Source organism: Leptonotus elevatus, chromosome 14 (assembly GCF_054856555.1).
Source record: "Leptonotus elevatus isolate MCC_2025b chromosome 14, RoL_Lele_1.0, whole genome shotgun sequence".
Lineage (NCBI taxonomy): Eukaryota > Metazoa > Chordata > Actinopteri > Syngnathiformes > Syngnathidae > Leptonotus > Leptonotus elevatus.
Genome location: NC_141252.1, coordinates 4608396 through 4619683, shown reverse-complemented (window position 1 = coordinate 4619683; position 11288 = coordinate 4608396). Strand labels below are relative to the sequence as shown.

General features: G+C 41.0%; 1 protein-coding gene across 1 annotated transcript; it reads left to right on the top strand.

Moving 5' to 3' along the window:
- Positions 1-914: 914 nt before the first annotated feature.
- Positions 915-10182, top strand: LOC147162651 (tumor necrosis factor alpha-induced protein 2-like). Its single transcript, XM_086095152.1, has 13 exons — positions 915-966; positions 1704-1931; positions 2637-2970; positions 4113-4427; positions 5106-5217; positions 5302-5424; positions 5487-5581; positions 5675-5767; positions 6848-6974; positions 7047-7166; positions 7279-7434; positions 8940-9061; positions 9868-10182. The coding sequence occupies exons 1-13, from the start codon at positions 957-959 to the stop codon at positions 10007-10009; spliced, it is 1977 nt and encodes a 658-aa protein (XP_085951278.1). The 5' UTR covers positions 915-956; the 3' UTR covers positions 10010-10182.
- The last annotated feature ends 1106 nt before the right edge of the window (positions 10183-11288 follow it).

Here is an 11288-nt window from a genome sequence, read left to right as displayed (position 1 = left end):
GCCAAAACAAAAATGGCCGCTTCAAACTAAAATGGCAGACTTCCTATGTCTCTTTTTCATCATCGTGGTGTAAGACCAAATTTTACATGTTTCGCATTCTGTCTCGTTTACATGATTAGGTACCAATTAGACAATCATTTGAATACATTTGTCTTTGATGGATCGCTGAAAATGATCACAAAATGGCAGTTTCAAACCAAAATGGCAGCCTTCGTGTCTTGAGACTACTTTTTTTTTTCGTGGCTCGACGCCTGGTCGACATGCGGACAGTTTCATGCTGCAAAGTCGAACTGGCTTTAAGGGCAGAATTTTTTTCAAATCAAAATGGCAGCCTTCATGTGTGTTTTAGGGCATGACGACTTGAGACTTTTTTTTGTGAGTCTACTCGCCTTATATATGCTCACCAAATTTCATGTTGCAAAGTCAACCTGGCTTTGATTTTGTTTGTTTTGTTGTGTATTTTTTTTTAAATTATTTTATTTGAATTCTCAAGCAATTTAAATGGCCGCCACAAAACAACTTCCTGTGTGTTTTCGGGTTTGGCCCCTGGAGGCTTTTTTTTTTTTGTGTGGGTCTACTTATGAGTGACAAGTCTACCAAATTTCATGTTACTAAGTCAAACTGGCAGAATTTTCAAAAAGGCAACTGTCAAACATTTGCAATTAAATTCTCACATAGCAATTCTATAACAATCCAACATCTAAAACAAGCACTTGAGAGAGGACATTTTCATAATGAAGTCTTTCAAACATCCAAAAAATATCTTTGACTCAAAGTTCGACCAGCTGGTGGCGCTCGTTGAGCAGCTGGGGAATCTCCCTTTTATTTGGATTGTTTGTATTCGTGTGCGTGCGTGCGTGCATATATGACGTCATTCGTGGAGCAGGCGTGGTTTGAGGCTGCAGTTTAAATAGCGTGCGCTTGTGAGCGTGTGTGTCTTTTGACAGGAGCGAAAAATGAGATCGGGTAAGTGGTGCGCGCGCGCGCACACGCACACACAAATGTTTGCTTTTGTTTTCCTGTGTGAAAACGTGCGGTATTGAAAGTGTCACCAGAGTAAACTTGTCATCTCGTAACACAGTATATTTAAATGTTGAAGGTTTTTCTGTGATTAGACGCTTCACGCATAGAAAAAAAACAGCTACAAAAAAAATGACTTTCCCCCCGTTTTTGTATGACAAGATGATAGTTTTATTGTGAAAATCCACTGTCTGATTTGCAGTGCGGGCATGTCTGATCTTGACTGACTTGTGTTGCGCGCCTCGTATTTCAAGTGGGGGAAAAACAACAACGCACATTCATTGTACGCATGCGTGTCACTTCGTTACGAACATTTATGAGATTCAATTATAAATTGTTGATTTATTTCTACGTGCAAAGTGTACAATTGTATTGTAATGCTGAGAGCTATTTCTGTTTTGAACTAGTTTGGCCCGACATTCAAAACTATAACCCTAACTTGAAACCGTTGGAAATCGTAACCCTGGATTAAACCCCTACTCTGAAACCATAACCTGTCTTGAAACTGTACTTTATAACCTTTTTAACCGTCTTTAAAGCTTAATTTGAAACCCTAAAACTTTACTTTGAAACACAACCCAACTGTATTTAGAAACCCTCATTTAAAACCCTAACCTGGGCTTGAAACCCTACTTTAAAACCCTGTTTTATGTGTCAAAACATGTTTGTATCTGATTGGCCAGACTCGGCGGAGAAACATGGCGGCTTCAAGTGGTCAACGTTGTCATCCTGGTCTGATTCCGACCGGAAGGCGGCCGTGGGGAACAAGCCCGCTGGGAAGGTGGCGGCGGGGGGCTACAAGCTAAAACTAAAGTTGCCCAAGTGGGGTAGCAACGCCGCTCAAGTCAGGCGGAACAGCGCCTCCTCAACGGATGGACAGACGGAGCCCCAAGACGTTCACAATGAGATCGGTGCGTTTAAAAACGCTGTTTGCTATTAGCTTAATTAGTTTAGTGTAGGCTAGTTAGCTTAGCACATGCTAATTAGCCTAGTGCAGGGGCAGGCTAGTTAGCTTAACATAGGCTATTAGTTTAGTGTAGGCTAGTTAGCTTCGTACATGCTAATTAGTTTAATGTAAGCTAGTTAACTTAGCACATGCTAATTAGTTTAGTGTTGGCTAGTTAGTTTAGCATAAGCTAATTAGTTTAGTGTAGGCTAGTTAGCTTAGTACATGCTATTAGTTTAATGTAGGCCAGTTAACTTAGCACATGCTAATTAGTTTAGTGTTGGCTAGTTAGCTTAGTATAAGCTAATTAGTTTAGTGTTGGCTAGTTAGCTTAGCATAAGCTAATTAGTTTAGTGTAGGCTAGTTAGCTTAGTACATGCTAATTAGTTTAATGTAGGCTAGTTAACTTAGCACATGCTAATTAGTTTAGTGTTGGCTAGTTAGCTTAGCATAAGCTAATTAGTTTAGTGTAGGCTAGTTAGCTTAGCATAGGCTAATTAGTTTAGTGTATCCTAACTTGAAACCATACCCTGTTTTGAGCCCGAACCCTTGCTTAACACTTTGAAACCCTAATCCTGGTTTGAAACCTTCATTTGAAACCCGAAACCGTCTTCATGCAAATTCAAAACCCAGTCCCCGGCTAATTTTCCCTGGCTTTGATTGATAACAGCCCCACCGGTGCCGCCAGCGCCGCCAGCGCCGCTGACCTTCCAGGAGCACCTTTCGGCGCTCCACCTGAGCGAGGCGGGCCGGCTGCTGCTGGACCGAGAGGAATGTCTCTTTGGCCATGAGGCGCGCCCAGAGGGACGGCGCCAGGAGGACGTGGACGCCCTGGCGGCCGACCGCCAAGCCTTGGAGGAGGCGGTGCTGAGGACGCTCAAGAGCTCTCTGGACCAAGTGGACGCCGAGACGCTCGAGTCGGCCGTGATGTTCATGCAGCAAGAGGAGAAGCGCGATGGCGTGTGGGAGCGGCGCGGGGGCATGCCGCCGCCCTGGAGGCTCAGGTGGGGAACAACAACTGGACCGTGATCGCACTTTCGTGGACACTTCGTTTTTTAGAACTATAATTTGTGTAAAATAATGGTGTGGACAAAGTCAGTGTCAACTTTTCAGTGTAAAAAAAATTGAATTTCTTAAATTCACATTCATTCAAATTCAGATTGTTATAAGATTAAACACTATTTTTTTCCCCCGACATCAACTTTTTAGCTCGGACTTTTTTTCTATCATGAAAACTTTTTTTATGTGAAGAATATGACTGAGAAATTTGATATTTGTAAAATTCAGTGCTACAAATTACAATTTGCCCTCAAATGGCTAAAGTACGGTGTTGTCGTTTTTTTGTGCCATCTGATTCTTGATTTCAATTTGTCATTGATTGCTTTTACTGATCATTAATTTTGTTTGACTGATTTTTTTAAATGTATTTTTCCTTTTTTGAAATTAATTGATTGGCTAGATTTTAATTTAATTAGTGGTTTGATGATTTTCATTAAGACACTGAATTTTTTACTCCAATTTTTTGTTTAGTCAAGTTAGTAAGTAAATAAGTAAATTTGTGAGATCCGGCTTGTGATTTTTCCCCCCATTAAATATTTGGATTAATTCACTGATTATTGATCTAATTATTTAAGTTTTTTATTTAAATTTTTGTACAGTGAAATTTTGGTGCTAAAAAAAAATCGGTGTTAAATCATTTTGCCATCCGAGTTTTAATTTGTAAGATATTGAATTTTTTTAAATATTCAATTTATAAAAATGTTTTTTTTAAATTGAACTCAGATGGCGCTGATATATTTCTTGTGGCATTTTTGTGTAATCTGCGTTGTAATTTCAACATAAGTCTTTTTTTTAACCGATTTTTGTGTACATTACTGATTTTTTTTGTCTATAGACTGATTGATTCGATCATTTGAATTAATGCTTCTTCTTTTTTTACACAAATTATGTTACACAAAATGTTCTTCACTTAATTTTTTGACGGTAAAATAATCTTCAACTTCAAATTCAAGTGGGACAGATATGTATAATTTTTTTGATAGTTTGAATCAGCAGGCCTACGAATCTTTATTTGTTTTACACAGAATTGTTTAAAAAGAAAACAAATCTGATTGAAACTCAAGACGATATGCATACTTTGTATCAGGGACTGGACGCGGGTGCATGACGACACGCTGCGAAGTCTGGTGGAGGAGCGCATGGACGCCCCGCGGACGGTCCCGACCGGGCAGCCGTCCATCCAGGCCGACGTGCACGGCATGGGCCGGCAGATGAGGGGCGACCTCCTGCTGGTGACGGAGCGCGTCAAGCCGTGCTACCCGAGCCACCTGCGGATCTGCCAGCTGTACGCCGCCTGGTACCACGGCTGCATCGGCGACAGGCTCAGGAGGCTGGCCGACTTCGGACTGGACGACCAGGACAGCAGCTTCCTCTTGCGCTGGGTCAACGACTACTACCCGCAGTCAGTACCGTGTTCACAAAATTTCAACCCATTTTTAGTTTAAAATAACTGACTTAAACCGCCAAGATCCCAGCCTTTGGCTTAGGGTGACCAGATTTTCAAAATTCAAAACAGAGATGCTATAAAAAATTTAATACGGTACATTAAGTTTCACCTAATTTAATCTCTGGTCAATCCTAGCGCAGGCTAATTAATGTAGTGTAGGCTAGTTAGCTTATCACATGCTAAATAGTTTAGTGTAGGCTAGTTAGCTCAGCACATGCTAATTAGCTTAGTGTAGGCTAGTTAGCTTATCACATGCTAAATAGTTTAGTGTAGGCTAGTTAGCTCAGCACATGCTAATTAGCTTAGTGTAGGCTAGTTAGCTCAGCACATGCTAATTAGCTTAGTGTAGGCTAGTTAGCTCAGCTCAACGGCGGATGGGGTGGGAGCTTGTTATTGGTTTAGGTGCTAGTTAGCTTAGTGCATGCATGCTAATTATTAGTTTAGTGTAGGCTAGTTAGCTTAACTCAACGGAGGGTGGGGGGGGTGTTATTTCTTTAGGTGTGCGCTTACGATGGCCGACATGCGCATCAATTGCTAATGCTAAATGCTACCTTGGTTGACTGTTAACCCTAATGAGTTTGCATAAATTTTTCCATGTGAGGATTAAAAAAAAAATGTTCCTGAATGTGTCAGATTGCTTCAAGAACTTCAGCTGGCCTCAGACATTGACATCCAAGTCCTTCAAAAGCTCCTCCCTGAATATCTTCTCTCTCCGCTGGAGGAACAATACTTGAGCCGTCAACAGGTACCCCGCACCTTCACATTCATGTTGACATTCGCCCTCACTGGACCTTACGGAACCGTTCGTAATGTTGACGCGGCTGTTCAGCGGGAGCTGAGCACGTACTTGGGACGCATCCTGGACGAGGCCCAGGAGGCCTGGACCAAAGGAGAGGAGCCGCCCAGGGAGGACGAATGCTTCGTCAGTCCCATGGCCTATGACATCATTCAGGTACTCCATTACTGTGCACACCTACCGGTAATATGTAACTCAATGCAGGAATGTGGTTTTAGGTGGTAAACGGCATCATGAACGCAACAGAGAAGGTGGTCGGCGACCTGCAGAAGGCTCACAATTTGACGTGCCAGCTGCAAGACTTGCTGCACAGGTAGAGTGACGTTGCCGTGGTTAACACTGAGACGTCGCCATGGCGACGATTGTTAGCATGGACCTGAACATGGCCCTGCTCACTCCCTTGAAGGTTCAGGACTTTCCAGGCCGACGTCATCAAGCGTAACAAAGCAAACAGCCCGTCCTTCGTCAAAGCCAACCTCGGCTGTGTGGCGCAATTCCGGTAATTCGTTTTCATTCCTTCATACATTCATGCGTGCATTCGTTCCCTCGTACTTTGATTCATCGATTCATCGTTCTTCATTTGTCCAACCATCACTTACTCATCCTTTTGTTCATCTATTCGGCCGTGAATTGGGCCCAGGGTCATTCGTTCATTCACACATCCATGTATCCATTTGTCCACTTTCCCATTCAGATATCATTCATTCAGTCACCCATTTATCCATTAAGCAGCCATCCATCCAACAACCTAGTTATGTGTCAATTCATGCGTCCATCCGTGTAGCTAGCCATCATTTATTCACACACTTATCCATATATTCATTCATTCATTCGTCATTCATCGATTAGTCATTCGCACATCCATGTATCCATTTGTCCAGTCCTATTCAGATATCATTCATTCAATCACCCATTCATTCATACATTAAGTCACCCATTTATTCATTAAGCAGCCATCCATCCAACAACCTAGCTATGTGTCAATTCATGCATTCATCCATGTAGCTAGCCATCATTTATACACACACTTATCTATTTATCCATTTACCCATTCATTCATTCACACATTATTTTCAACATCATCCATTCATCCATTCACATCCATGTATCTGTTCACCCAGCCATTCATCCTTCCATCCGGCCAGTCATTCATCCTTTCCTCTATCCATTCAACTGTTCATCCAAGTCATCCATTTGTTAATTAAGCATTATCCATCCACCCAATAACCTATCCATGTATTCATCCATTCATGCATACATCCATCGATTCATTCACTCACTTGTCCATTCAGCTATCCATTCATTGAATCATCAAATTAGTCATCGGTCCATTTTTTTTAACCCATCTTTTTATCCATCATTCATTCATCCATTCACCATATGTATATCTATTCATCCAGCCATTCATCCTTTCATCCATCCATTCAACTGCTCACCATTCAATCAACCATTGATCCCTCCGTTCAGTGGTCATTCACCAGCCATGTCCATTCATCCACGTGTCCAACCCTTCATTCATCCTTTCATCATCGGGTCATTCCTTCATTTGTCATGTGTGTGTGTGTGTGCGCGCGTGCAGGGACTTCCTGACGACGCATAGCCGTCTGTTCCCGGCGGACGTTCGGGAAAGCTGCCTGAGCGTCCTGAGCGACATGAAACGAAGCGCACACGAGTACCTGCTCAGCCGCGTGCACAAGAACCTCAAGGTGACACGCCCACTCGATTACGTTCGCCATATACCGCCGACTGACCTCTGAACGAACTTTGTGACGTGGCAGTCGCACTACCGTAAACTCTTCAGCCAAGAGTGGTTGAAGACGTCGACGCTTGAGCGGCTGCAGTCCGGCCTGGAGGACGAAATGCTTCAGCTTCGGGGGCCACGCAAGTCCTGCCACCAGGTGCCGACGTCACGACCGCCGCGCATGCCGACACGTGATCAAATGATAGGATTGGCAGTACGATACGAGGACGCGATATGACGTCTGATTGGCTGAGCGCTCCGCATTCTAGGAGCTGATTGGCCAGCTGCACCAGGAAGTGTCCGTGGAATACGTTCGCCGGCTCCTGAAGGGAGAAATGCGGCTGAAGGACAAACGGCAGCAGCAACAGGCCGCCGACAACGTGGATGACGACGCACGCGCTCTGCACGACTTCTTCAAAGGACACGTAAGGCGCACGCACACACGTAAACATATAAACATACAAACACACACACCGCGCACAACACAACAACACGCACTGTTGAATTGTCCAGTCAACGTGTAAATGAGCTGTTTTTGTTTTCCAAAATGTATTCATTAATATTTATTAATTATTTTGTTTCATATTTATTTATCTCAAAATAAAATTAAGTTAATACATTAATTAACACATTGCTAATTGATTTATTATAAATAGTAAAAATAATATAATACATAAATAAAAGCCTAACCTGTCGATGTAAATGGTAATGCATTGTATACTATTTAAAAAATATTTGATACACTAGAATTAATTATGAATACAATTTTAAAAAGTGGGCATAAATTATTTTCACGCTTATAGCCATATTTCCTAAAATTGTTTAATTAAAATAGTTCAATTCATGTTTATCTATCTTTTACTAATTTAATATCATTACATAATTGGTTTAAAACAAAATGGTACATACTTTTGACAATGATTGTTTTATATAAATAATTGATTGACAGTACAAAATTTTTGCATGTATTCATTGATTTCCATTGAGTTTATATTTATTAATCTCATTTAATAGATTGAGTCTAGTTCAAATGATTGAATAATTGAACCTTTATGTGATCAATTTGATATATTATATATTATTTTATTATTATTTTTAAAATACAGTTATATATATATATTTTTTTTTTTCTAGAGCTCAGTATTGTTCATTTGGAAATGTCATCATCATTGCTCTTTTTTTTTTTTTTTATATATATATATATATATATATATATATTTATTTATTTTTTTGTGTGTGTGTGTGTGTGTGGGTGAGTATGTGTATGTGCGTGCGTGCGTGCGTGTATTTGTTAGCTCACCAGAAAACCTATTAGAAAAAATCTCATACCGTTCACCTAAACCGAACACCAGGAGACCCGAGGGGACCAAAGAAAACCAAGGAAGGTGAAATCCAGCACCGACCAGACACCCCCCACCAGAACTCCTCCCCAGCCCAAGAAACATCCAGACCCCAACAAATCCAAAAAACATAAAATCAGGGAGGCCTCAAGAGACCAAAGGAGAGACCGAGAAAAGGAAGGAAGGACAGACGAAGCCGCGTGAGATCCGCAGACACCAGCCTCCACCGATTCAATAACCTGAGGAGGAAACAGATTGTTTCTGAGTTTCAGTAGATGCTGGTGTGGTGGATCTGGCATGCATGAAAATCTCCACCAAAGAGGGGAGCCGTCGACCCCCGCCGGAACAGAGCAAAATACAGTTATATAACCTCGCCCTCGTTTTTGATGACCACATAAAAAAGCGGAGACTATTTTTGCAGACGCATCAACTTTTTTTTGGTGACGTCATCTACAGCATGAATGAGAATGAGCAAGTCTTATTACTCAACAGCAGAAAGTCCAACGCTGACTGGAATGTTGGGAATTTGTGTGAACGCAAGATAAGGAATGATTTTTTTTTATGTTGCCGTTGGTTGGCTTGGCATTTAGGGTTCCAAGGAGGCGTGGCTTCAGGAGGCTCTGAGCATGATGGCCGAAGTCCTCAAGCTCCAGGATCTCCCTGCCATCCAATTCCAGGTGGCCTCGCTGGCGAGCGCTTTCCCCGACCTCAGGTAAACAGGAAGTGATGTCATCTCTAACTGAAATGTATCGCAACGTGCCAAAAGGTCTTCATGCTCAGTACGATATGAGCGAAAAACAACACCTCTTAGCCGTTTGTGTTAGCATGTTAGCATTATTTTATCCGTGAAAACATTGAACATTATCTTTACCGCATGAGATATCAAAATTCATAAAATAAACGTCACTTTATATTGTACCGTATAAACACCTTGTTAGCGGTTTGTTATCATGTAGCATGTTAGCAACACATTACTGCCAGGAACATTTCTTTCATAAATAAAAAAAGACTGTATAACTGAAGAAAAACAACTTCAATCTTGCTAGCATATAAACATTTCATTTTTACATGAATAAGATCTCATTTGAACATTGAACCCTGCATATGTTCAACTTTTTGTTAAGGTTTGTTTGAAAAAAAAAACGCTTACCTTAATTAGAATCCTGCGTTGCATTGTAGTCAAAGTTACAATCTTGGTGGATTAAGAATACTTTTAAATCGTTGTTGTTGTGTGAAGCAAAAGTTAGTACTTACAAAAATGATCTAAAATGGGAGCAATATTATATTATTATATATATTTTTGTTATGTGTAGTTCCCATAGGGGGGAAAAATGCCTTGGTGGAGGTTAATCTGAAATGTATTATGGTTTAGCGTAGTCAGAAGCAGCTCTCTTGTTTCCGAAGCTGCTCAACACAAAAATGGGATCAATACCATGCCCACTAATTTTTCGTTCTCCTTCCTTCCTTCCTTCCTTCCTTCCTTCCTTCCTTCCTTCCTTCCTTCCTTCCTTCCTTCAGTGAGAAGCATGTTGTGTGTTTGCTCAAACTGAAGAGCAACCTCACAAAGGAGGAGAAGAACAACGTGAAGGCCGTCCTGGCAGAGATTCCCGAGGACTCCGGCCAATCGCGGCCTTTTTTCTCCTTTGTGCTGGTCAAATAGCAGCGGTGCCAAATAGTGATCCTCCACTCCACACTCCAAGCTCAATGTGGTTCCCGTTATTCTGCTCGTTTGTCTGTGCGTGTGTATAGTGTTTTTTTAATTTTTTTTTATAAAGGTTCAGGCCATCTTATTTTTGTATCGGTTGAACATGTACGTTTGGTTTAATAAAAAGAATAATAACAATTGTTGCATCTTGTTTTTGTTTTTTTTATGATTAGCTTTATTTTCTTATCCACAACTTTAGGAGGATTTACGGTATTTTTATTTTCATGATGCACAATTTATGGTGGTTTTATTTTATTTGGAGAATCTAGTGGTCGTTTTATCCTTGCAACATTTGGGGATTTCCTATTTTTGTCCTTATATGTGGATTTTAATTTTCAAAAAATACTCCCTAACTGACTCTCTTGAACTTTTAAGATTGACATTGTGAAATATGCAGAGCTGAGTCAAAGGTTTTGGGCATTTTTCCACGGAGTACTCTTACCCGGAGCTCTCGGCTTGGAGTCTGACTCACTGGCATCCAAAAGTGTCAAACAATTCCAGGAAATCATTTAGCCTCCGAGTGGGAATCGAAGCCCGGCCGAGGTGTTCTCAAGTTTGTTTGACCTTGTCCGTAAGTGAGTGCGAGCTTTCCTGAAAGTCCGCCTGTGTTTGTGCGCATCCCGGCAGGAAAAGAGACGACGGCGCTCAGGATTAGCAAGGTCATAGGTGAACATTCTGTTTAGACGGACAAGGATGAAAAGATTGTTTGAGCAGTCGGGGGTTAAGTGGGATGGGAAGCGGATGGTCGGGTATTATTAATTACGGAGAAATGTGACTAACGACTCGTAATGAATCACATATCCTTCAAGTGCTATTTTTAAGGTGTGTGATAAAACTTTTAATTTAGATGATATATAAGCCAGAAATGTTAACTTATCATTAATTTCCACTTAGAACTAGAAAAACACCTTGTTAGCAGTTTATGTTAGCATGCCGGCAACATTTTACCCCAAGAAACAATTCAAATAAGTCTACCGACAGTACAGCATGTACTGTACTTTAATTAGAGCGGATAACTTGTTAGCATCACATTACTCTGCAAACTGCCTTATTAACCAACTTAAATACTCCATGTGCCATCTCCATAACTTCTCACATATAAATTAAAATCCACTACATATCAGAGAAACATCCCGCTAATATGCTAGATCCTAATTTTAACCACTAAAACATATCGTTAAATGTCGTTAACAAGTTCAAATACACTCCAGTATCAGTTTACATCTTCAAAATA

Excerpts from the sequence above, each read along its gene's own strand:
- LOC147162651 (XM_086095152.1), top strand. Across the intron at positions 5,768-6,847 it reads GGCTGTGTGGCGCAATTCCG|GGACTTCCTGACGACGCATA; the intron begins GTAATTCGTTTT and ends GCGCGCGTGCAG. Across the intron at positions 6,975-7,046 it reads GCGTGCACAAGAACCTCAAG|TCGCACTACCGTAAACTCTT; the intron begins GTGACACGCCCA and ends GTGACGTGGCAG.